We start from the raw sequence: 23,065 nt of genomic DNA, 5'->3' as shown, positions 1-23,065 counted from the left end.
TAATTAAATACCTACAAGAAAATTAAAAAGTCATCATTTAGGTATTATATAAAGCAGAGATCCAAGAGCCACTTACTGGAAACCAAAAGGAAAGCACCTTCTTTGTAGCAGGCTAAAGAGAGACATTTATATAATAAATCTTCTTTCTGGAAAAACAACAGAATACACTTCCATTAATGCCCAGGCGGAGAAATAGTCCATTAAACACCATGAACAACCAAGGTGACAAGGCATCTCAGAAAGAAAGAGAAAAATCTCCAGAAAATAAGCTTATAGGCAGAGAAATATGCGACTTAAATGCTCGAGAATTCGGTATGGTACTTCTGAAAAAAACTAAATGAGTTCTGAAATGAGTCATATCAACAATTTCAGGAACTGAAAAAAACAAATAGATGAGCGGAGCAAGGAGATTGAAATCCTCAAAAAGAATAGAATAAACCCTCTGAAGGTAAAAAATACACTGTAAGAGTTGAAAAATGAAATAGCAAGCTTGGGAAATAGAGTTGCCCAAATGGAGGAAAGGATCAGTGATATCGAAGACAGAAATCTAGAAATAAATCAGAAGGAAGAAGAGAGAAACTGAAGAATGAAAACTAATGAAAGAAATAAGAACTAGCTGATACCATCAGGAGAGGAGACATAAGTATAATGGACATTATCGAAGGCAAGGAAAAGGAGCAGGAACTAGAAAGTATTTTCAGACAAATAGTGGATGAGAATTACTCAAATCTAAGGAATGAGTTGGAGCTACGAATTCAAGAAGTCAACAGAACACCCAATTACTGCAAGACAAAAAGGCCTTCACTGAGACACATTGTATTAAAGTTATCAAAAATCAATGACAAAAATATAATTCTCAGGGTAGCCAGGGGAAAAAGATGGAAACTTATAAAGAAAAATCCAATAGATGATCCTCGGCCTTCTCAATACAAACCTTACAAGCCAGAAAGGAATGGAATCAAATATTTAAACTATTAAGTGAAAAGAACTACCAGCCTAGAATAATGTATCCAGTTAAGCTGTCCTTTAGATATGAAGGAGAAATTAAGATTTTTCCAGACGTATAAAAATTGAGGTAATTCGCCACTACGAGGCCTGAACTACAGGAAATACTGAAAGGGGTCAGCTCACCTAAAACAAAATGACAAAAAATATATATAATTAGGAGTAAAGTGACTATCAGGCAAATAGAAGCAGAGGAGTGCAACCCTTACTAAGAGCAGGATATTATAAGCTTAAATAATAAGAGAATTGCTACAGCAAGATAGTAATGAACGTTCAGCATACACAGGGACAAATTGAGATAACAATGACTGAAAAGGGGAGAATTCAAAGATGTAAATCGCAAAGGGGAATGCAAGTAAGACACGCACAGAAGAAAATGGATGACTGTGTATATATAAATATCCTTTTCATATTCGTAATGTTACCTACACATCAAAGATTCAGAACTGATATATATAACATAAAACAAAAAGAACCAGAGGGAAAACCCACAAAAGCCAACCAAAATAAAGAAAATGAAACACAAGGACAAGGAAGCAATGGAAACACTGCACTAACAGGAAGCAAAAGATAAAATGGCTATAAGAAGATCTCATATTTCAATAATCACCCTAAATGTAAATGGACGAAACTCATCAATAAAAAGGCACAGAGTTGCAGAATGGATCGAAAAACAAAACCCAACCATATACTGCCTCTAGGAGACACATCTCAGTTCCAAAGACAAATATAGATTCAAAGTGAAAGGATGGAAAATAAGATTTCAAGCAAATGGCATTCAGAGAAAAGCGAGAGTAGCAGTATTAATATCGGACGAAATAGATTGATTCCAAAATAAAAAAGGTAAAGAAAGATACTGAGGGACATTTCATAATGATAAGGGGAATCAGGCACCAAGAAGACATAATACTCATTAATATCTATGCTCCCAATCAGGGAGCCCCAAAATATGTAAAGCAATTACTAACAGAACTAAAGAGAGAAACACGCCAAAACACTATTGTAATAATGGACCTAAATACCACACTGTTGGATATGGACAGATCATCCGCACAAAAAATCAATAAGGAAATAACATCCTTAAGTGACCCATTAGACAAACTGGACATAATTGACATTTACAGAGCCTTCCATCGCAAAACAGCTGCTTATACATTCTTCTCTGGTACACATGGAACATTCTCAAGAATCGACCACATACTGGAACACAGAAATAGCCTCAACAAATATAAGAAGATTGACATCATACTAATCATATTCTCTGACCATAATGCTTTGAAACTAGAGATCAACTACAAAAAAATCAGGAAGAACCACAAATACATGGAGATTAAACAATATGCTTCTGAAAAATAACTGGGTCAGGGAAGAAATAAAAAGAGAGATCAAGAGATACATAGAAACGAATGATAATGATAGTACAACATATCAAAATTTTTTGGGACACAGCAAAAACGTTCATAAGAAGAAAGTTCATATCATTACAGGCCTATCTCCAAAGACAAGCATAAGCCCAAATAAACAAGCTAAAGCTTCATCTTAAAAAATTAGAGAAAGAACAAATGAGGCCTAAAATCAGCAGAAGGAAAGGAATCGTCAAAATTAGAGCAGAAATAAATGAAATTGAAAACAAAACAAAACAACAACAACAAAAACAATGCAAAAAATAAATACAACGAGGAGCTTGTACTTTGAGAAGGTTAATAAAATTGACAAACTCCTGGTTAGACTCACTAAAGAAAAAGGAGAAAGGACACAAATAAACAAAATCAGGGATGAAAGAGGGGAAATTACGACTTACATCACAGAAATACAAAGGATCATGCAAAAATACTATAAAAGTATATAAAAACAAATTTGATAACCTAGAAGAAATAAACCAGTACTTAGAAAAGTACAATCGTTCTAGACTGAATCAAGATCTGTAAAATCTAAATAGAACAATCAGCGGTATGGAAATTGAAACAATTACCAGAAGATAAAAGTCCAGGACCAGATAACTTCACCAGTGAATTCTACCATTCAAAGATTTAATACCTATTCTCTTCAAACTCTTCCAAAAAATTGAAGAGGAGGCTATAATTCCCAACTCATTTTATGAAGCCAATATTACTCTGATACCAAAACCTGGTAAAGATAACACAAAAAAAGAAAACTACAGAGCAATATCTCTCATGAACACAGATGCAAACTGAATACAGTAACATATTAAAAAGATTATACACCACAATCAAGTCGGCTTCATCCCAGGGGCACAGGGATGGTTCAACATACGCAAATCGATTAACTTGATACACCACATAAACAAATTAAAAAACAAGAATCATATGATCATATCAATAGATGCAGAAAAAGCCTTTGACAAGATACAACATCCATTTATGATGAAAACACTGAACACAATCAGTATAGAAGGAAATTATCTTAACATAATAAAGACCATCTATAACAAACCCTTGGCCAACATTATACTTCATGATGAATAACTAAAACCTTCTCTCTAAGATCAGGAACAAAGCAAGGCTGTCCACTATCGCCACTGTTATTCAATATAACATTGGAGTCCCTAGCAAATGCAATCAGGCAAGAGAAAGATATAAAAGGCATCCAAATAGGAAATGGAGAAGTCAAACTGTCACTATTTGTGAATGGCATGATTCTTTATATAGAAAACCCTAAAGACTCCACAAGATCACTACTAGAAACAATAAGCAAATACAATAAAGTTTCCGGATACAAAATCAATGTTCAAAAATCCATAGCGTTTCTATACTCTAATAATGAAGTCTCAGAAAACAAAAAAAAAAAGTAGAAAAAATAATTCCTTTTGCGATTGAACCAAAAAGAATAAAATACCTAGGGATAAATTTAATGAAACATGTGAAGGACCTATATAATAAAATCTATAAGACCCTATTAAAAGAAATTGAACAAGATACAAAGAAATGGAAAAGATATCCCCTGTTCTTGGATTGAAAGAATCAACATAGTTAAAATGACCATATTACCTAAGGCATTATATAGATTTAATGCAATCCCCATCAAAATCCCGTCGGCATTTTTTAAGGAAATAGAACAAAAATCATCAGATTTGCATGGAAGCACAAAAGACCCCCAATTGCCAAAGTCATCCTTAGAAAAAAGAACAAAGCTGGAGGCATCACTCTGCCCGACTTCAAATTATACTACAAAGTGACAGTAATCAAAATGGCATGGTATTGGCAGAAAAACAGACACATGGATCTGTGGAACAGAATCGATAGTCCAGAAGTAAACCCATATTTATATGGGCAAATAATCTTCAACAAGAAAAGCCAAAAACATACAGTAGAGAAAGGAAATCCTCTTCAATACATGGTGCTGAAAAAACTGGAAAGCCACCTACAAAAGAATAAAACTAGACTGTTGTTTATCACCACACTCCCAAATTAACTCAAAATGGATTAGGGACCTGAATATAAGACCTGAAAAAATAAAATGCATAGAAGAAAACATAGGAATTAAACTCAAGGACCTTTGATTTAAAGAGGCAATTAAGGCATGTGGGCTTCCAGATGTCATTTTTTTTCTGCCAGGGTACCCTTGGAGGTTGTGTTTCAGGTGGCATTGCTACAAGATAGAAGAGGGCCAATCAGCATCAAACTTCATGTAAGCAACAAGTAAACCTCTGTTATTTATTTGTTACTGCATCAGAGTCTAGCCTATCCTGACTAATATAGGAGTCAAAGCAATGGTCCATCCATAAAGCTACAGACTTTAGTGCAAGAAATTAACCTGGTCACACTCACAGACTCCAAAAGGATGATCGGATTTCATGTTTCCCAAGGCTTTCTTCAACAAAACATTGCTTGTAAAGGAGGATGGTTCATCCTAAAACAGTAACTCCAGTTTTAATGGCAAATCTCTTCCAAGACACACATCTTTGGAAGGCAGTTATGCTCACCAACACAAGACACACATCTTTAAAATATCATAAAACATCTAAAATTCATTCAACAGCTCATGAAATCTCTTCCTAGGCACCTATCACCTGCTACTTCCCATTTTACTAACATCATTAAATAACAGAAATGCTGACTTACAGCCTCTACAAACAGAACTTCCTCATAAATACAGGTTCCCATAAAAATCAAACAAGAGAAAAATAAAAAAGAAGACACAACTAAATTTCTCTCTATCAAGACCATCTTGACAGAGATATAATTTCTGGAGAGCCCTGGCTCAATCTATTTTTAAAGTTTAGAATAGGAAGAAGAGGAACTACCCCCATTCACTGTCTCTAAAATGTATGGATCTCTCTCAGTGAGCCAGCAAGACCAGCACAAGATAGGAGGCACAACACTTTAAAGCTTGAACCAAAAGGGGTGGGGACAATTTCGGCTTGGCACTCTTCACAAAGGAGGGAAGACCTCCTGGCTATATTTTGCTGTAGCCAGCTGAAAGCACTACCTTTTGGAGCATCCGAGATGATTGAGATGACAGGGACTCCCATATGTGACTGCTTGTTGCAAATGACTAAAATATGTCTTTAAAAACATTTCTTTCAAAATCAGGTCATATTATCAGTGTAAATTTGAGAAATTATATAGACATATATTTTTCTTGAGCTAGGACTTGATGGAAGTCTATGTATTCAATCTCTAATGAGAAGGCATGTCTGGTGGTTAGGGGCTATATATAAAAGCCATGGCCTGGACCCTGTGTACAAGCTTGCCCCTCATTTTGTAGCTGGAATGGTTCTGTTGGGAGATGGTCAGAGAAGTCCTTACTCTCTGACCCAGAAGGCCTCTTTTGACCATTGCCCAATGCTCCTGTTATACAACATGCAAAATAAATAATCAACCTTAAAAGCCAGGCAGCCAAAGCTCTACTCAAATAATAAACTATTTTACAAGCTGCTTATCACCTGCCAAAATCAGCTCCAGAGGAACACCAGGAACTCTAAATTCTATTGTTCTCATTAACTACTTGGGGGCGTCAGACAAGCTTCAATGGCTTTATTGGTTTTCTAAGAGACAGAAGACATAAAGGTTTCATTTGCCTACACCCTGCCCTTGATCTCAACAGTTTAAATATAGCTCCAGTCCCACCATCTCAAAGAGATCTCTATTAAAAATGTGAGTTAGAAATGGGTTCTGGCCTTTTCTTAGGAAACATGCCACTCTCTACTTTCCCTCACACCTGAATGTTGGGGTGAAGAAGGGAAGAACATAGATGCCAACCTTTTCAGAAAATTCATAGGAAGAGAGGAGGAGGGCAGGACAGAGTCATCTGAAATTTAGTCTTCTGCCTGTGATGGCTCTCTGGCTTAACTACAAAAGGAAAGAGGAGTTTTGATCAAGGAAAACTAAACCTTCTGTAAAATGGATAATGTTTCTGGAAGGGAACTCTGGACTCTTTAGTGTCAACTGAAACCAAATCCTCCAAGGTTGTCAAAGAAGGCTGGAATTGCCATGTGGGCAAGGGAGACAGCTAGATTTTACAGCCCCATTTTTTCCACACATGAAGACGCTCTCTCTTTTTCTAACTGTAGAAGTTCTAAGTCCAGTGTTATTAAAGGATACCCATGAGTTTCCTTAGAGTTTGTTCCGCTCAAACCTGCTGGCAACTTCCCCTCTCAACATGTAGCTTCTCTGAAGATTAATGGCTACTATGCCAAGAAATGTATGTGAATAAGGACAAGTGAACTCCAATAAGCAGTGAGTACTCCTAGGACAAACTTGGGATAATTTCTCCTATTCTAAATACCTTCTCTTGACCCCACACACCATTCCAGTGACTGCCTCATCTCTCTGCTCTTGTTTACAGCAAAACTCTTCAAAACATTTGTCTACAGTCCTGTCTACAATTTTTCACCTCTCTTTCTCTCTTGAACCCACTGCGATCAAGCTTTTGTACATTGAAACAGCTTTTATCCAGGCCACTAGTGGCCTCCATGTTGCAAAAGTCTATCGAGAATTCTTAACCTTCATATCGCTTGGCCAACCGTAAGTATGTTTCACAGTTGATCATTCCCTCTTCCTTGAAGCACTTTCTTCACTTGCCTTCCAGAACATCATTCTCTTCTGGGTTTCCTTCTACCTTACTAGCCATATCTTGTCAATTTCCTTTTCTTGTTCCTCATTATCTTCCTGTCCTCTCAATGTGGGAGTTCCCCAGGTCTGGGTCCTTAGTCTCCTTCTCTTCTCTAACTACTCTTTCTTGGTGATTTCATCCACCTTTTGGCTTTAAAGACTACCCAGATGTCTATGACCCAAAAATATTTATTTCCAGCCCTAACCACTCCTATGAATGCCATGCTCAGATATCCTGTAGCTTACTCAGCATCTCCATTTAGATATCTAATTGGCATCTCAAATTCAACATATCAAAAATCGAATTTCTGATAAATTTCCAACCCTGTTCAAGTCTTTACTATTGCAGCTAGTGGCAACTCCATCCTTTCATCCAGCTGCTCAGGATGAAAACCTTGGTATCATCTTAAACATAAATGCTGTGTTACACAACTCTAGACAGCACCAGTTACATTTTATTCAATTCTATAGTGTTTTGCAACACGGTGACCCTTTTGCCTTTATTCTTCTTTCTCTCATATCTCATATCTGATCTTTTAGGAAATCCAGGTAGCTCTATCTTCAAAATATGTCCAAAAACCTAACAACTTCTCCTCAATTCCACCGTTACCAGTCAGGTCCAGACTTGTCCCCTTATAATTTATTATCGAAAAAAACCACCAATGATCCTTTTAAAATATGTCAGATCATACCACCCCTCTACTCAAATTTCCCCAATGCTTCTCATTTCTTTCAGAGTAAAAGTCAAAGTTTGTACAATGATCTACAGGCCCTGCATCCCCCCTCCCACCGCCTTTGGCATTTATCCCTACCTAATATAGTATTTTATCTGTTTATCTCACTTATTGTCTGTTGCTCACATATGAAATAAACTCCAGGAGGTCAGGGACTTGGTCAGTTTTGTTCACGTATGAAGTCTCAGAATCTACAACAATAGCTGACACAAAGTATATGGTCAATATATATTTGTAGATTGAATAAATGAAATAGATTGGGAAGAGGGAAATCTTTACACATGGGCCAGAATCATACCAAAACAAAATATAACAAGTGAAATGGCATTTAAGCCAGCTAGTTCGGAGACCAAGTCAGGTCCCAGGAGATGTTCAGTTCCTATTTCCTATTGTTTGTTTTTCCATTGCTTTCATATTTTACCTGATGAAGTCTCCTTTCTTTTGCCTCCTAAAAAAAAGAAATTGACCTACATATAGTAAGGAGCTCCCCCTGGTGGAAGCACTCTATCAAAGCAATGGAAATAAAACCAAAACAGGCTTTATATTACAAAGGAGATCACAAAGGAACTGACTCCAACATTTCACAGAAAAAAATCCTCAATAGAAAAAAGGGAAACTCAAGATTAGATTCAGAAGAGAATTCAAGATGGCGTAGAAGGCAGAGGCTGTGCACGCCCCCTCTAGCGAGCACACCAAAATAACAAAACTACAGAGCAACCAGAGTCACCAGAGGTCTGGCTGAACAGAAGCCCTACAGCTAGGTCACTTCAAATAACAGGTCACCTCAAAACGGTAGGCAGGGCAGAGATGTGAAACACCCCGGTCCCACAACTGCGTGTGGCGATCAAGAATAGGAAGGGCTATCTTGGCTGCAGAGCCCCCTCCCTGAGGAGCAAGGAGTCCCGGCCACACACTGGTCTCCCCAGCCCAGGGTTCCAGTGCCAGGAAAAGAAGTCCACACAACCTCTGGCTGTGAAAACCAGCGGGAGGTGCAGCTGAGTGAGACAGAAGGCTATGGGAAACAGAGACCTTTCTCTTAACCGGCCTGGCCTTACTCGCTGACAGACTTGCTTGCTCTGAGCTCCAGCACTGGGGCAGCTGCTCAAGGAGCACCAGGGACATATGGGGAGGAACTGAGCTGTCGGGCTTTAGGGCAAGGGCTGGAGGGACGGCTTTCTCCAGGACAGAGGTGCAGGCAGAAGCCATTGTTCCTTTGTTGAGCCCTCTCACCTCCCAGCATGCAGACACAGTTTCTGTCAACCTGGATATCACAGGTTGCTCCACCCAAGGGATTCCCTGAGACCCCGCCTCTCCTATCTTGTCGGCCCACCCAAGCCACTTCTTGTGATTTATTCCACACAAACCAGCTGTCTTGGCTCCTGCTGCGAACTTTCATAAAATCTTTCAAAGGCTTGCAAAACTCAAAAAAGCCGTGTCTGGTGTGCCCTGCACCTCTTGCTGAGGAGCCCCAAATCCTGCACCAGTGGCAGCTGGCCTTGGTTTCTGACTTGGCCCCTCAATGCACCTGTAAGCCCAGCACAAGTGGCAGGCATATGTGTATTGCATGGTGACTCTTACCAGGTGGCCCTGGAGGTGCACAGGCTGCAGCTGGACTTGGCCTGGTTTGTGCCAAGGTTTGTGCCAAGTGGTCCCACAGTACACCTACATAAAGTCATTCTACTAAGACCGGGAGACTTAGGAGCCCTACCTAATACATAGAAACAGACACAGAGAGGCAGACAAAATGGGGAGACAAAGAAGCATATCCCACATGAAAGAAAAGAACAAAGCTCCAGAAAAAGAATTCACCAAAATAGAGACAAGCAATATACGAGATATAGAGTTCAAAACATTGGTTATAAGGATGCTCAAGGAACTTATGGGAAGAATAGATGAACTCAATGAAAACTTTAACAAAGAGATAAACAAAACATAAAAAGGGAGGTGGAAAACAGGGAGCCAGTCAGAAATGAAGAATATAATATCTGAGATGAAGAGTACATTAGAGGGAATCAACAGAGTAGATGAAACAGAGGATCGAATCAGCGACATAGAGGATGGGATAGCAGAGAACACCCAATTGGAATAGCAACAAGAAAAAAGAATCCAAAAAAATGAGGATAGTTTAAGCCTCTGGGACAACATCAAACTTAACAACATTTGCATCATAGGGGTACCAGAAGGAGGAGAGAGCAAGGAATTGAAAATCTATTTGAAGAAATCATGATGGAAAACTTTCCTAACCTGGTGAGAGAAATAGACATACAACTCCAGGAAGCCCAGAGAATCCCAAACAAGATGAACCCAAAGAGGCTCATACCAAGACACATCATAATTAAAATGCCAAAGGTTAAAGTCAAAGAGACAATCTTAAAAACAGCAAGAGAAAAGCAATTAGTTACCTACAAGGGAATACTCATAAGACTGTCAGCTGATTTCTCAACAGAAACTTTAAAGGCCAGAAGGGATTGGCACAAAATATTCAAAGTGATGAAAACCCAGGACCTATAACCAAGATTACTTTACCCAGCAAAGTTATCATTTAGAATCAAAGGACAGATAAAGAGCTTTTCAGACAAGATAAAGCTAAAGGAGTTTATCACCACCAAGCCAGTATTATAGGAAATGTTGGAGGCACTTCTTTAAGAAGAAAAACTACACACACACACACACACACACACACACACACACACACACACACACACACAATGAATAAAGAATGGCAATAACTACGTATCTACCAACTAGTACTTCAAATGAAAAAGAATTAAATGCTCCAATCAAGAGAGTGGCTGAATGGATGAGAAATCAAGACCCTTACATATGCTGTCTACAAGAGATTCATTTCAGATTAAAAACATACACATAGACTACAAGTAATGGAATAGAAAAGATATTTCATGATGGACCTAGAGGGCAGTGTGCTGAGTGGAGTAAATCAGGTAGAGGAAGACAAATGCCATATGATTTCATGTACATGTGGAATCTAAAGAACAAAATAAATAAACAAAAAAGCAGAAACAAACTCATAGATACAGAGAACATTTTTTAGGTTACCAGATGGGAGGGGTATGGGGGGAGTCGGTGAAAAAGGGGGAAAGGATTAAGAAGTACAAATTGATAGTTACAAAATTGTCATGGAGATAGAAAATACAGCATAAGGAATATAGCAAATAATACTGTAATAACTATGTACAGTATCAGAGGGGCACTAGATTTATTGGGGTGATCACTTTGTGAGTTATATAGATGTCTAATCACTATGTCGTACATCTAAAACATATAGTATTGTATGCCAACTATAACTGAAAAATAAAAAAATATATATTATTTTTAAAAAATAAATTGTACTTTATTTTGAACAAGAGAAAAGTTCTTGGCAGAGGCAAACACAGGAGGGGAACAAAGAAAGCCCCTTCTCTTGTTTTCCCTTGGACTAGAAACTATGGGGAAAAAAAGATAAAATACAAACTCCATGATAAATAGTCTAGCTTACATACTAAAGGATTCTGAATCCACAATATCTAATGAAAACACTTATAGGCATGCAGGGTATATTCTATTCTATATTTTATCTGAAGGTAATCCCCAGAGAACCTCCTTTTCAAATGAAGTTGTTCTTCTTTCCATTTGCTCTTGTGCGATGTTCTTCCCATGAAGATGTCGAAATGTATCCTGAATCAACCCACCTCTCTCCATCTCCACTGCCATCCCTGTAGTCTGAGCCACCACCATTTCTCCCTTAGTCTAGTGCAGCAGTCTACCCACTTATATTCTGGCCTCTCTAAAAGTAACACTGCAGTCAGATCACCCATGGATATTGTGCGGGGGGAGGGAGGTTAAATAACACATTTCACTTTCAACTTTACATTTTGAAATAGATTTACCAAAAAATGTTGCAGAAATAGTACAAAGAAATCCCCATATACACTTCACCCAGATTTTCCAAATATTAACATCGTACATAACCACAGTACGGTATTATTAATACAAAAAATTAACATTAATGCAATGTCATAATCAATAGATAGTATTTGATTTTCTCCAATTGCCCCACCAATGTCCTTTTTCTGATCCAGGATCACACATGATTCCTTTGGCTCTTTTAATCTGGATTTCCTTGGTCTTTTTGGGCGGGGGGTGGGGGGTGGGTCTTTCATTACTATGACAAGTTTGAAAAACAATGACCAGTTTCAATTTGAGGTCTGTCTAATGGTTCATCATGACTCAGTTTAGGTTATGTTTTGGCAAGAATACTACAGATGTGATGGCATATCCTTCTCAGTGTACCCTAACAAGAGGCACATGATATCAGTTTGTTCATTACTGATGATGTTAATTTGATCACTTGGCTAAGGTGGTGTCCGCCAGGTTCCTCCACAATAAAGTTACACCTTTGCCCTTTGTAATAAAAAGGCATTTTTGTAGAGAGATACTTTGAGACTTTATAAATATACTGCTTATCATATTATTTTATCCATTAATTTTAGTATCCATTGATGATTCTCGCTCGAAAGTTATTACTGTGGTGCTTTCCAAATGATAAGTTTCCATTCCCATTATTCTTTCTGTATTAATTGGAATTCTACTGTAAACAAGTGCTTTTCTTTCTTCCTCATTTATTTATTCAGTTATTTCCCTATATTAGCACGGATTCACAAATTCTTAGTTTATTCTATGGATTATAACCCATTACTATCATTACTTATTTTGTTGCTTAAATTGTCCCAGATTTTGCCATTGGGAACCCCTTCAAATTGACTACTGCATCCTTTTTAAATGTTCTCATTATTCCACTAGCACTTCCTTACTGGTGGAAGAAAACATTCCAAGCTCATCATACTCTTCCTGTCCCAGCCCTGGTATTAGCCATTTCTCCAAGAGTCTTTGTTCCTTTTATTCAGAGAATGGTATTTTTAAAAACAAGATCTGAGTGCTAGGTGTCCTCATTGGTATTGGGGTGTTGCCACTTATAGACAGAGTGAGGAAATATGTGTATTTACACAAACATCTATTTCTATCTTTCTCTGTGTGAAGTGTAGGGTTGTGGTGTGTGTGTGTGTGTGTGTGTGTGTGTGTGTGTGTGTGTGTGTGTGTGCGTGTCATGCATTCATACTGATACCTATAATCACCACTAGTCTTCTGTCTTTCCTTATGTGTAACTCCTTCCTATTACAGAGTAAAATCTGATTCTTATTATTCACAATATATTTACTTATTTGCTCGATACTAGAATATACACAAAGTAGATTTAGAATTGTTAATCTATACCCCTGTGGAAAACCTACTAAGAGTATAGGATTTATATAGTTTTGTTTTGTCTTCAGCCTTAGAATAGTGGTTCCCAAAGTGTGGTCCTTGGACCAGCAGCATTGGTATCACCTGGGAACTTGTTAGAAATGCAAATTCTTGAGCCCGTCCTAGACCTATTCGATCAGAAATTCTGGAGGCAGGGACCAGTAAACAGAGTTCTAACAAGCCCTCTAGGTGACTCCAGTGCATACTGAAGTTTCAGAACCACTACTTTAGAGTATATAGTCAAAATACTCTTTTCCAAAGTTACTTAGTGTGTTAGTCCACTCGGGTTGACATAACTAAATACCACCGACGGGTGGCTTAAAAAATAGAAATATATTTCTCACAATTCTGGAAGCTAAAAGTCCAAGATAAGATATTAATAGGGTTGGTATCTTCTGAGGCCTCTCTCCCTATCCTGCAGATGGCTACCTTCTCGCTGTGTCCTCACATGACCTTTTCTCTATATGCACGCATCCCTGGTACCTCTTCCTTTTCTTATAAGGACACTAGTCATATTGGATTAGGGCCACACACTTATCCTTAATTACATCTTTAAAGGCCCTATTGTCAAATACAGTCACATCTAGGGTTAAGGTTTCAACACATGGATTGAGGGGACAAAATTCAATCTATTACACTTAGGTTAGTTATTTTCTCCCATCCCTTCATTGTGGTTGTTATTCACTTGTAATACAGTTAAATGCATTTGTTTCTGTTTGTATTCCATTTTGGGTCCTCTCTTTATGCATATCGATTTAAAATTTTTTAGTTTGTGAAATATTAATCTTATTCTATAAATGAGAACTATATACAAAAGATAAACTCAGAAAATGTCACTTTCCCATCCCTTCTATCCCATTCCAATTTCCTTGTCCTTTCTATCCTGTTCCTATCCATCCCTGCAAATTACTTAATCTCATTAGTTTTGGGGTTTATCTTTTTACACAGGGAGTATTGGCTCCTGTGACTAATTACCACAAACTTAGAGGCTAAAACACCACAGATGTATATTACAATTCTGAAGGTCAGAATTTCAAAATGGGTCTCACAGGCTGAAGTCAAGGTGTCAGCAGAGCTGCGTTCTTTCTGGAGGCTTTAAGGGCAAATCTGTTTGTTCTCTTGTCTTTTTCAGCCTCTAAGGCTGCCTGTATTCCTTGGCTTATGGCCTGTTCTTGCATCTTCTAGCCAGCAGCATAGTATCTTCAAATCTCTATGAGCCCTGTTTTCATCATCACATCTCCTTTCTCTGACTCTGGTCCTTATTTCTTCCTCTTAGAACCCTTGTAATTATATTGGACCCACCAGGATAATCTCCTGTCATGATCCTTAACTTAATGACATTTGAAAATTCCCTTCTGTAGTATAAAGTAACATTATTTCACAGGTTCTGGATATCAGGGGGCTGGGAGGGCATTATTCTGTCTACCACATGGAATTTCTTTTAAGTTTTTAAAAACAGAATGATAAATAATTTCACTCTCATTAAACTCATTAAATGGCTTCCCTTTACTCTTAGAATGAGCCCAACCTCTTCATCCTTCGACCCTCTTTGCCTCCTTCCATTTTTGAACATGCCATATCCTTTCTGGCTTCAAGGCCTTTGCACTTACTATTCCCTCTGCTTGAAATTCTTTCCTCAGCTCCTCTCATGGCTGGCTCATTCTTCCAGTCTCACGATAAATGCCACCTCTTTAAAGAAGGTATCCCTAATCACCAGATATGTCACAGCCTGTCTCAATTACTACAATTTAGTCTATTTATTTTATCATTGATCACAGTCTGTAATATACTTTTATATATCACTTTACTTGTTTATTGACCCATCTTTCCAACTAGAATGTAATCTCCATGAGGGTGGAGACTGTGGATACTCTGCTGTATCCCTAATATCTAGCATAATACAGGCACATACTGGGCAGACAGAATAAATAAATATGTGCTGACAGAATAAATGAATGCTGCCCCCAGTCTGGGTGGGCAATGTAAGATAAGTGTGTTGCTGATCTAAACAAGGCAAACTTTAGGTACTGGTGATACAGACTTTTACAATTCCCAGCATAATCTAAACAATTTCCTATATGTAATTCATTCATTCAACAAGTACTCACTGAATTGCTAACACACGCATTTAATCCTCATAACAACTGAGGTAGCTACTACTATTATTATCCCCATTTTACTGACAAGAAATGTGAAGTTCAGAGAACTAGCATGGCCAAGGATACACAGCTAGTAACCTACTATGTATATGCTAGATATTATGCTAGGTTCAGGGGCTATACCAGGGAACAAGTGAACATGGTCCCTCTCTAGTGGAGAGCCAGAGAATGAATCCAGGCTCACAGGTCAGTGTGCTAAGTGTTATGATAGAGGTCTGCGAAGGGTGCTATGGGTGCACAGGTGCACGACAGTGAAATCAGATACAGTGAGAGGAAGCTTCTGGGAGGAGGCAGTTAAACTAAATTTGAAGCACGAGCTAGCAAGCTATTGATAGGGCTCACAGGCTATCATTTACCTTAATGACTTTTCTGTTTTTCTATAATCTGGCCTTCATTTCAGCTTTGGAGGATAAAGTCCAATCTTGTAAGTAACCCCCGAGTCATGTGAAATTGGGAATACTAACATGCTAATAAAGCTCAGGAGGGAATGAAGTTTATAAATCAGAATTTTATCAATTTAACTGTAAAGTGGGCATTCTCTTCACACAGACATGCCTACCGATATAGTGTTCTGGTGAGCCTAGAACACGGATCCACAACCTTTTCTTTAAAGGGCTGATAGTAAATATTTTTGGTTTTCTGAGTCAAATATGGTCTCTGTCACAACTACTTACCCATGTTATTGCAGGGCAAATGCTGGCCACACTACAAAATCCCACTCCATTCTTAGGTATAAGAAAGCTCTACTTACCAGTAAAACCCCAAGAGAAATACCAGTGGCATCAGTTTACATTCTACAGCGATTTCACAGAGAACGCCTTCATCCTTTGTTACTTGCAAGGAGGGGGGACAGGGAGCACTCTCCATTCTTACGTGTGTTTCCCCAGGAAAAAGTGACAGATATGGCAATATTAATACTTACAAGAGGCACTAGCATGTAAGCTCCAGGAAGAGATTTCTTTAATTAGAAAGCATCTTTTATTTTTTACAAAGTATACGTTCGTTGTAGAAAATTAGAAAACAAAAGTAAATAAACATTATATTCCCACCACCCAGATATTACAACTGTTTACAGCTTAGTACATAACCTTCCAGGTATTTTCTAAGTATTTAAAATACAGATATGCATTTTCTACCAAAATGAGATAATACTGCACATAATGCTTTTTTTCAGTTAATGGCCTCTACCATTCTATGTTAGTTTCCATCTTATCTAGTGCCCACCCATATTCATATTTCCCTACTTTTCCTCAAAATGTCCTATAAAGCCAATTTGTTCAAATCAGGATCCAATCTCAGACCACATATTGCATCTTAAGTCTCTTTTCATTTAGAATAGTAATCTTTTTCAGGACAGGAATTTTGTTTCCTGCTATATCCCCAATGCTTTTAACAGTTCTTGCTACATAGTAGTAGCTCAATAAATATTTGCATAATTACTTGATCAAAATCTTAGAGGATGGAAGTTTCACCATAGAGGTTATCTCATCTACCCATCACCATTTATCTCTATTTTATAAATAATGAAAATCAAGGCTAGCAAAGTGATTTCCCAAGGTCACACAGCAAGTATGTGGCAATTGCTTTTCATTCCTCTTTTTAGACTATTGAACTGGAAGTTGGCAAACTTTTTCTGTGAAGGTTGGATAGTAAATATTTCGGGCTTTATGGGCCAAGAAACAAAACCGAGGATATTATGTAGGTACTTCTATAACAACAGAAAAAATAAATTTCCATATTTTTTTTTATTGATGAAATCCAAATATAATACTTTGTAATACAGGTCTGTTAATGAAAAAAATGGGGAAGAAAAATAACATTTGGTTTAATTTTGGTTGAAAGTTAGTGTTCCTTACCATCGAACTGATTATAAATGTTCATCTGAAAAAACAGTCTTATCTCACAGGTCATAGTTTGCCAACTTCTGTCCTATACTATGCTACTTGCCTGTGATTTGGCTTTTTCTTTGAAACTTTATAAGTGAAAATACAATTCTTCATAGTTAACAGTTGCAATTGGGTTGTGGCTTACTGAAGTTATATGGTACTAAAGTATGAATGAGGAAAACAAGTCCTTAGCCCCTCCTTTAAAATATATATCTTGTCTTACTTTAGTTACTCTAGTACCTGTTGGTAATACCTGTTTTCTTTCATTTAAATTGCAGGAAGGTAGGCTGCATTGTGACTGTGGCTTTCATAATTAATCATGTATTAATATTTAATGGGGCTGACCCATTTAGAAATCAGTGCAAAAGAGGATGGTGATTACTTGGCCTATGTCAGGGCTGATTATTTTTCTTCCTCAAATAAAAACATGCTATGCTATTTAAAGATATAGAGGTAAATATCCAAATAGTTAAAATAATAGAAGGTGATTGCTTCGTGGGGAGCAGGGAATGAGGAGGAAGGCTGGGGACTCCTTTAATTTTTTTAAAATAGCAAACCATGTAAAACTCTGAGTTTTTAAAAACTATGTACCTATATAATTTTGATAAGACTGCACAAAAGGAAACTGGAGGCACATTAAAGCTCTTTCTAGAAAAGGCTTCCATCTACCCCCCAACCTAGGTTAGGTGTCCCTCTTCTTTGCTCCCCACAGCACCCTGTGCTCAGCTCCATCAGGGCACTTAACACACTGCACTACAATTATCTGTTTCTCTATATGTCTCTCTGAAGGAACCATGAGCTTCTTGCAAGGAGGAACCATGTATTATTCACTTTGACACCTAGATTTAAATATTTTAAAAGGTATTCATTAAAGTGAAGTGACACTAGCTAAATCAAATACCACTCAGTCTAGACAAATTAACATCATAATGAGATACCAGACAAAATAAGAGTTGGTGAGAATGTGGAGAAAATGGAACCTTCATATATTTACCGATGGGAATAGTAAATGGTGCGGCCACTTTGGAAAACAATCTGTAAATTCCTAAAAAAGTTAAACATACAGTTACTATATGACCCAGAAATTCCACTTCTATACCAGAGAACAAGTGAACACGTTCCTTGCCCTCTCCAGTGGAGAGACAGAGAATGAATCCAAGCTTACTGGCAGTGTGCTAAGTGTTATGCTAGAGGTCCGCTAAGAGTGTTAGGGAAGCACCAGCACAAGTTAGTGAAATCAGGAGAATTGAAAACATACGTCCACACAAATTTTCTCACTAGGATTACTCACGATAACCAAAAATTGAAAATAAGTCAAATGCCCATTAACTGATAAGTGGATAAGCATTCTATATGCACACTGTGGAATATTACTCATTCATAAAAAGGAATGAAGTACTGATACATGCTACAACTTGGATAAACTTGGAAAACATCATGATGAGTGAAAGAAGCCAGTCACAAAAGGCCACATTGTATGATTCCATTCATGATAACTGTGCAGAAAAAGCAACTATATAGAGACAGAAGGCAGAAAAGTGGTTGTTAGAGCTAGAGGTGGAAGGAGAGATCAACTGTAAACAGACTTTCAGAAATTTGCAGGGGTTGGTGATGCAAATGTTTGAAAACTGGATTGTGGTGATTGTTGCACAACTGTGAATTTACAAAAACAATTGTACACTTAAAATTAGTGCATTTTATGGTATGCAAAATATAAGGGTCTTAAAAAGTCTCTCAGTCTATTACATTAGTTTATCAACTTTTTCCACCAGTTGGACTATCCCGTTACAAGACCTGGTAAGAATTTTTCTGAATTAAGTTTCTGAAAGCATTTTTGTCGGTTGAGGCTTGGGGTAGTGCTGACAGAAATCAAAGCCAGCATCTCTCTGTGAAACTCTAAGATGTTTTGAGGATTCCATGTGCTTTTGGTTGGGTGATCCCAGTGTATCATCTGGATAATCCGTGGTCTCTCTGCCAGTTAACGTGTAAATATGTTTCAGGCCCCTACTCTAAGCAATAAACTAGTCAGGTAACAAATTCACTTCCTGCAACTCTCAAGCCCTATTCATAATCGGGTGAGCTGTTCTATTATGGCATACCTATGAAAATGTTGGGGTTTTGGGGGGAGGCGGCGGGGGGACAACTTGTTCAGTGCCAAGAAGTCCTGCCATAAGTCAAAAGATACAAACTCCACCCCCTAAGCCCGCTCCCGCGGGGGGTACTCCAGGGGAAAGCACACCTTTCCAAGGGTGGTGGGGAGGTGTAACCGGGATGTAACAGCACCGCTCCGAGCTAGGGGGAAGGCTGGGACCAAGTCCCTCCTTTGCGTTGCGGGAAGGGCAAGAAATGCCACAAATCAGGGTGAAGTGTCTCCTCCCAGGGCCTTCCGGTGTTCGGGAAACTCACGCGGCTGCTTGTCAGAGTCGCCAGGATGTTACAGATACGTGTGTCAGAACTTCAGTCGCGTTCACCGCTGCAGCCTCACCGTGTGGCCCACGCAGAGCGAAAGGAGAAGGCGGTGGAGTTAGGGGAGCAATCTGAGCTCGCTCGCAGCCGTCCTGGCCTCCAGATGGCGGTCCCCTACTAGCCTGCGCACGGCTCCCTGGTCACGTGGCTGCCGTCGCCCTTCCACTCTCCCCACCCCCCGCACTGACGATTGTGTCGTAGGGCCCCCTGGCAACCTGAAAAGGGCAAAGCAGGCGCCGCGGACACCAGCGTGCTGGAGCTTGCGCAGACGAGTGAATCAGCGGCTTCTGATCTGCGTAGTAGCGCTGGCCCAGGCCGAAGACTCTGTACCGAAAACGGCTGTGCTGCAGGGACTGCGCGTCCTCGTGAAGCCGACGGGAGCCAACCCAGACCCAGATTGGAGTAGGTGAAGGCCTTAGTCTTACACCCTTCTGACAGAATGGCCAAATCATTACCTTGAACCTGGAACCCAGCTCCTTTCTGCACAATGGAACAGAATAAGGTAGTTTTCTTGAGGGTAGTTTTTCTTGATCTTTCTGGAAATAAATGTATTTGTAGCCACATGAATGTGAGCTAATTATTACATGCCGAGCCTCCGTTTCCTTCTCTATAAAATAGAGATAAATAATAGTGCCTATTTTGCATCGTGTTTGTGAGGATTAAATAAAATATCCACCTAAAGGTTTGAATGGACTGCTGAAAGAGATTTAATTTGTTTCTCAGGGCTTAACACACACCTAAGAGTAGCTGTCATCTTTCCTTGAGATTCAGGAAAACTAAAGGACTTTGACATCACAAAATAGACACATACCTAAGGTTATTAGTCATTAAAATGCTATATATAAGGATCAAAACAGTTTATCCACATACTCAGCCGGGGCACAGAAACAAAACCACCCCGTACATAAATGTGACTTTCCTAGTCCACTGTTACCATTGGTATTTTCCAAGATTCCCCTGTCCAGCCAAATACTTTCTTCATTACAGGAACTTCTCCAAAGACCCATCAACTCTTCAAGAAATGGAAAGCATCAACAGTTTGTGCCCTAAAATTTTTTGAATCTCTCTCATTAAAATCCTCCCTTTGTTGCTTTCACAAATCTTAGACTGTTGGTGTAGGGTTAACTCAGAACATAGCTCTTCCACATACTCAGGAGACTGACAGCTGCCCAGCCAGCAGCCAAGGAAGATAGCACACAAAGAGCTTTCAGCAGTGCCTACTCCCAAAGACGTTGTCTGCTGCTCCTGTGGACGTTATCTGCTCCTGTAACCAAGCAGCACATCTAGCTCCCATCCATCTGAGAAGGAGGCTGCTCCTCCAATAAGATAATCCCTCCCTCTGCTTGTGGGCATAAAAAGCTCTGCTCGCTCTTGATCAGCAGCAGTTTTTCTTCCTGCAGCTCCGACCGCTGCCACTGCCTCGTGAGTAACAAACAACATTTCTCACCACTCTGGTCCTACTGGTGGTTTTTCCGGAATATCCAAACTCAGGTGCAAGTTCCAGGTCTGGGGCTCCTGTGTTACAGTTGGTGTCATGATCCTTACCCAATCCTAATCAAGTCACGAGGTTGAAAGAGCCTCTGCCTTAAACCAAACTTCTATTTCTCAGTAAATTCTGACCTTTCCTTTCCTCCCTGAAACACCACAACTTTGAGAGATGGGGTTCTCCCTTACTGAGGTAAACAATAAATTCAGCTTTGTCATATCAACAAGTGTGTAGGTAATATTCAGGGAACCAGCATTTGACAGTTTTTAAGGCTCCACAGAGATCCAGAGGAGGCTGAGATGTCACCACCATAGCTCAAGACCTTCTACTTGGAAACAATGTGCTCTTCTGAGGCCTCTTGAATCTCCTGCTTGGGGCTCTCTGACAGCAATGGTGACGTACATAGGTTTCACACTGGTTGGAGTTCCGATCCTTTTCTTTGAGCTTTCAGTTGCTATGGATACTAGTCTTATGGCCCATACATCACCCCCTATGAGAAGCCATTTCTGACCTCTTGGATTATACGGTCCTTTGTGTTCCAAAATGTCCCCTGTCTCACCCCTGGCTGTCATCATATTTGTTTTATTCCTGGTGAGCTACTGTGCAAGTGTAGTAGGGCAAAGGGTCTCTGCATTGTAATTGTGCAGTCAACCTGTGATGTGACTGGGGCGTAGGTGATTTTATGGTGATGTCTTCCTCTCTCCCTCAGCTACCATGCTCACCATCCTCTAAGCTCGAATTCTCTCCTTTCAAATCTAATAGTGCACTCAAAAGAGTTTTATCATTTTCTTTTCCTAGGTCTTTCAGATTTTATATTAATGTCCCTCATTATTTTATTTTCAGATGTTTCCACCAATTCTTTTGCCTTTTTTTCTATGGAAATAATCATACATACTACCATTAATAACTGGTATTTGTCAGCCAGTAACAACACAGTGTTTATTTCTTGTAGTTTTTTGGGGGTTATGTTTTTATATTTGCTCAGGCTTTATTCTCCCTTTACTCCTCTTTTTGCCAAACAATCTTTATTTTCTGCTCTTGAAATTATTACATTTATTAATAAAAAAAAGAACAAAACATAACCACGTCATATGTAAAACTATAGAATGTGTAACCTCAATAAAGTAATTTATACATATATCTACACTTACACAGAATTATAAAAAAGATTTCAAAGAAATATGCCAACATGTTCAGTGTTACCTGTGGTTTAAATTTTCTTTCTGTATACTTTTATGGCTATTTAAATATTAACCATGTAAACGATTTTACATAGTTTGGCGATATTTTAAATATTCTACTTTTATAACAACTCTAAAATTACTTAATAAATAAAATAGTTTTATAAAACATTCTGGCAGACCGAAAAGGAAAAACTTTACATGTCATTCCTTGAGTTTCAAATAGCAACGATACTAAAGAGATTCTATTTTCAATTATGTTTTCCTAAACTAAATTATATCTTGATCCATTCGGGATATTAAAATCAAACTCTAGTAAAATTTAAGTATTTTACTCACAAATTTTCAAATAGCTTTAACCTGTGTTTGACAAACAGGAAACTATCAAATATTTATATCTGCCAATTACCTCTGCCCCTATAACTGATCTTCCAATGCAATACACTTTTTCTCAGTAATGTCAGTACTTTTACTTGAAATATATAATGGAAAGTTCACAGACTTTGGTATCAGACTTACCATCTGTTTATTGGCTATGTAACCTTAGTCTTGTTTCTATCTCTTACTGAGACTTACTTGTGTTCTCTAAAATGAAGTTAATAATTCTTACTGCATTATTGATGTGTTCGACACATAGCAATTGAAAATAATATACTTTATTATTACTCTCAATTATTCTTTAATAGAAAGAAAATACCAAACGGTACCTAAAACATTCATATTTCACAGGGCAATTATATTTAATTTACTTTATTTTATTTAATTTTTGGCAAAAG

The 23,065-nt window shown here is 38.5% G+C and overlaps 1 protein-coding gene across 6 annotated transcripts in view; it reads right to left on the bottom strand.

The window, feature by feature from the left end:
• The window catches only part of LONRF3 (LON peptidase N-terminal domain and ring finger 3), a 135,014-nt gene extending 115,158 nt beyond the window's left edge, over positions 1 to 19,856 (bottom strand). For 2 of the 6 annotated variants that reach the window (XM_023523318.1, XM_023523319.1), the window contains exon 1: positions 19,563 to 19,856. Coding sequence is in view for 3 of the 6 variants with exons in the window: in XM_023523314.1 (XP_023379082.1) it covers positions 16,022 to 16,137 (116 nt within the window). In the remaining 3 variants the exon portion in view is untranslated. Of the gene's footprint in view, positions 1 to 16,021; positions 16,139 to 18,150; positions 18,202 to 19,395 lie in introns of all 6 variants that reach the window. The other 4 variants (XM_023523314.1, XM_023523313.1, XM_023523316.1 and 1 more) reach the window with 4 other exon arrangements.
• Between the last annotated feature and the right edge of the window lie 3,209 nt (positions 19,857 to 23,065).

Source organism: Pteropus vampyrus, unplaced genomic scaffold, assembly GCF_000151845.1.
Source record: "Pteropus vampyrus isolate Shadow unplaced genomic scaffold, Pvam_2.0 Scaffold390, whole genome shotgun sequence".
NCBI classification, from domain to species: Eukaryota; Metazoa; Chordata; class Mammalia; order Chiroptera; family Pteropodidae; genus Pteropus; species Pteropus vampyrus.
This window is presented reverse-complemented; position numbering and strand designations above follow the sequence as displayed.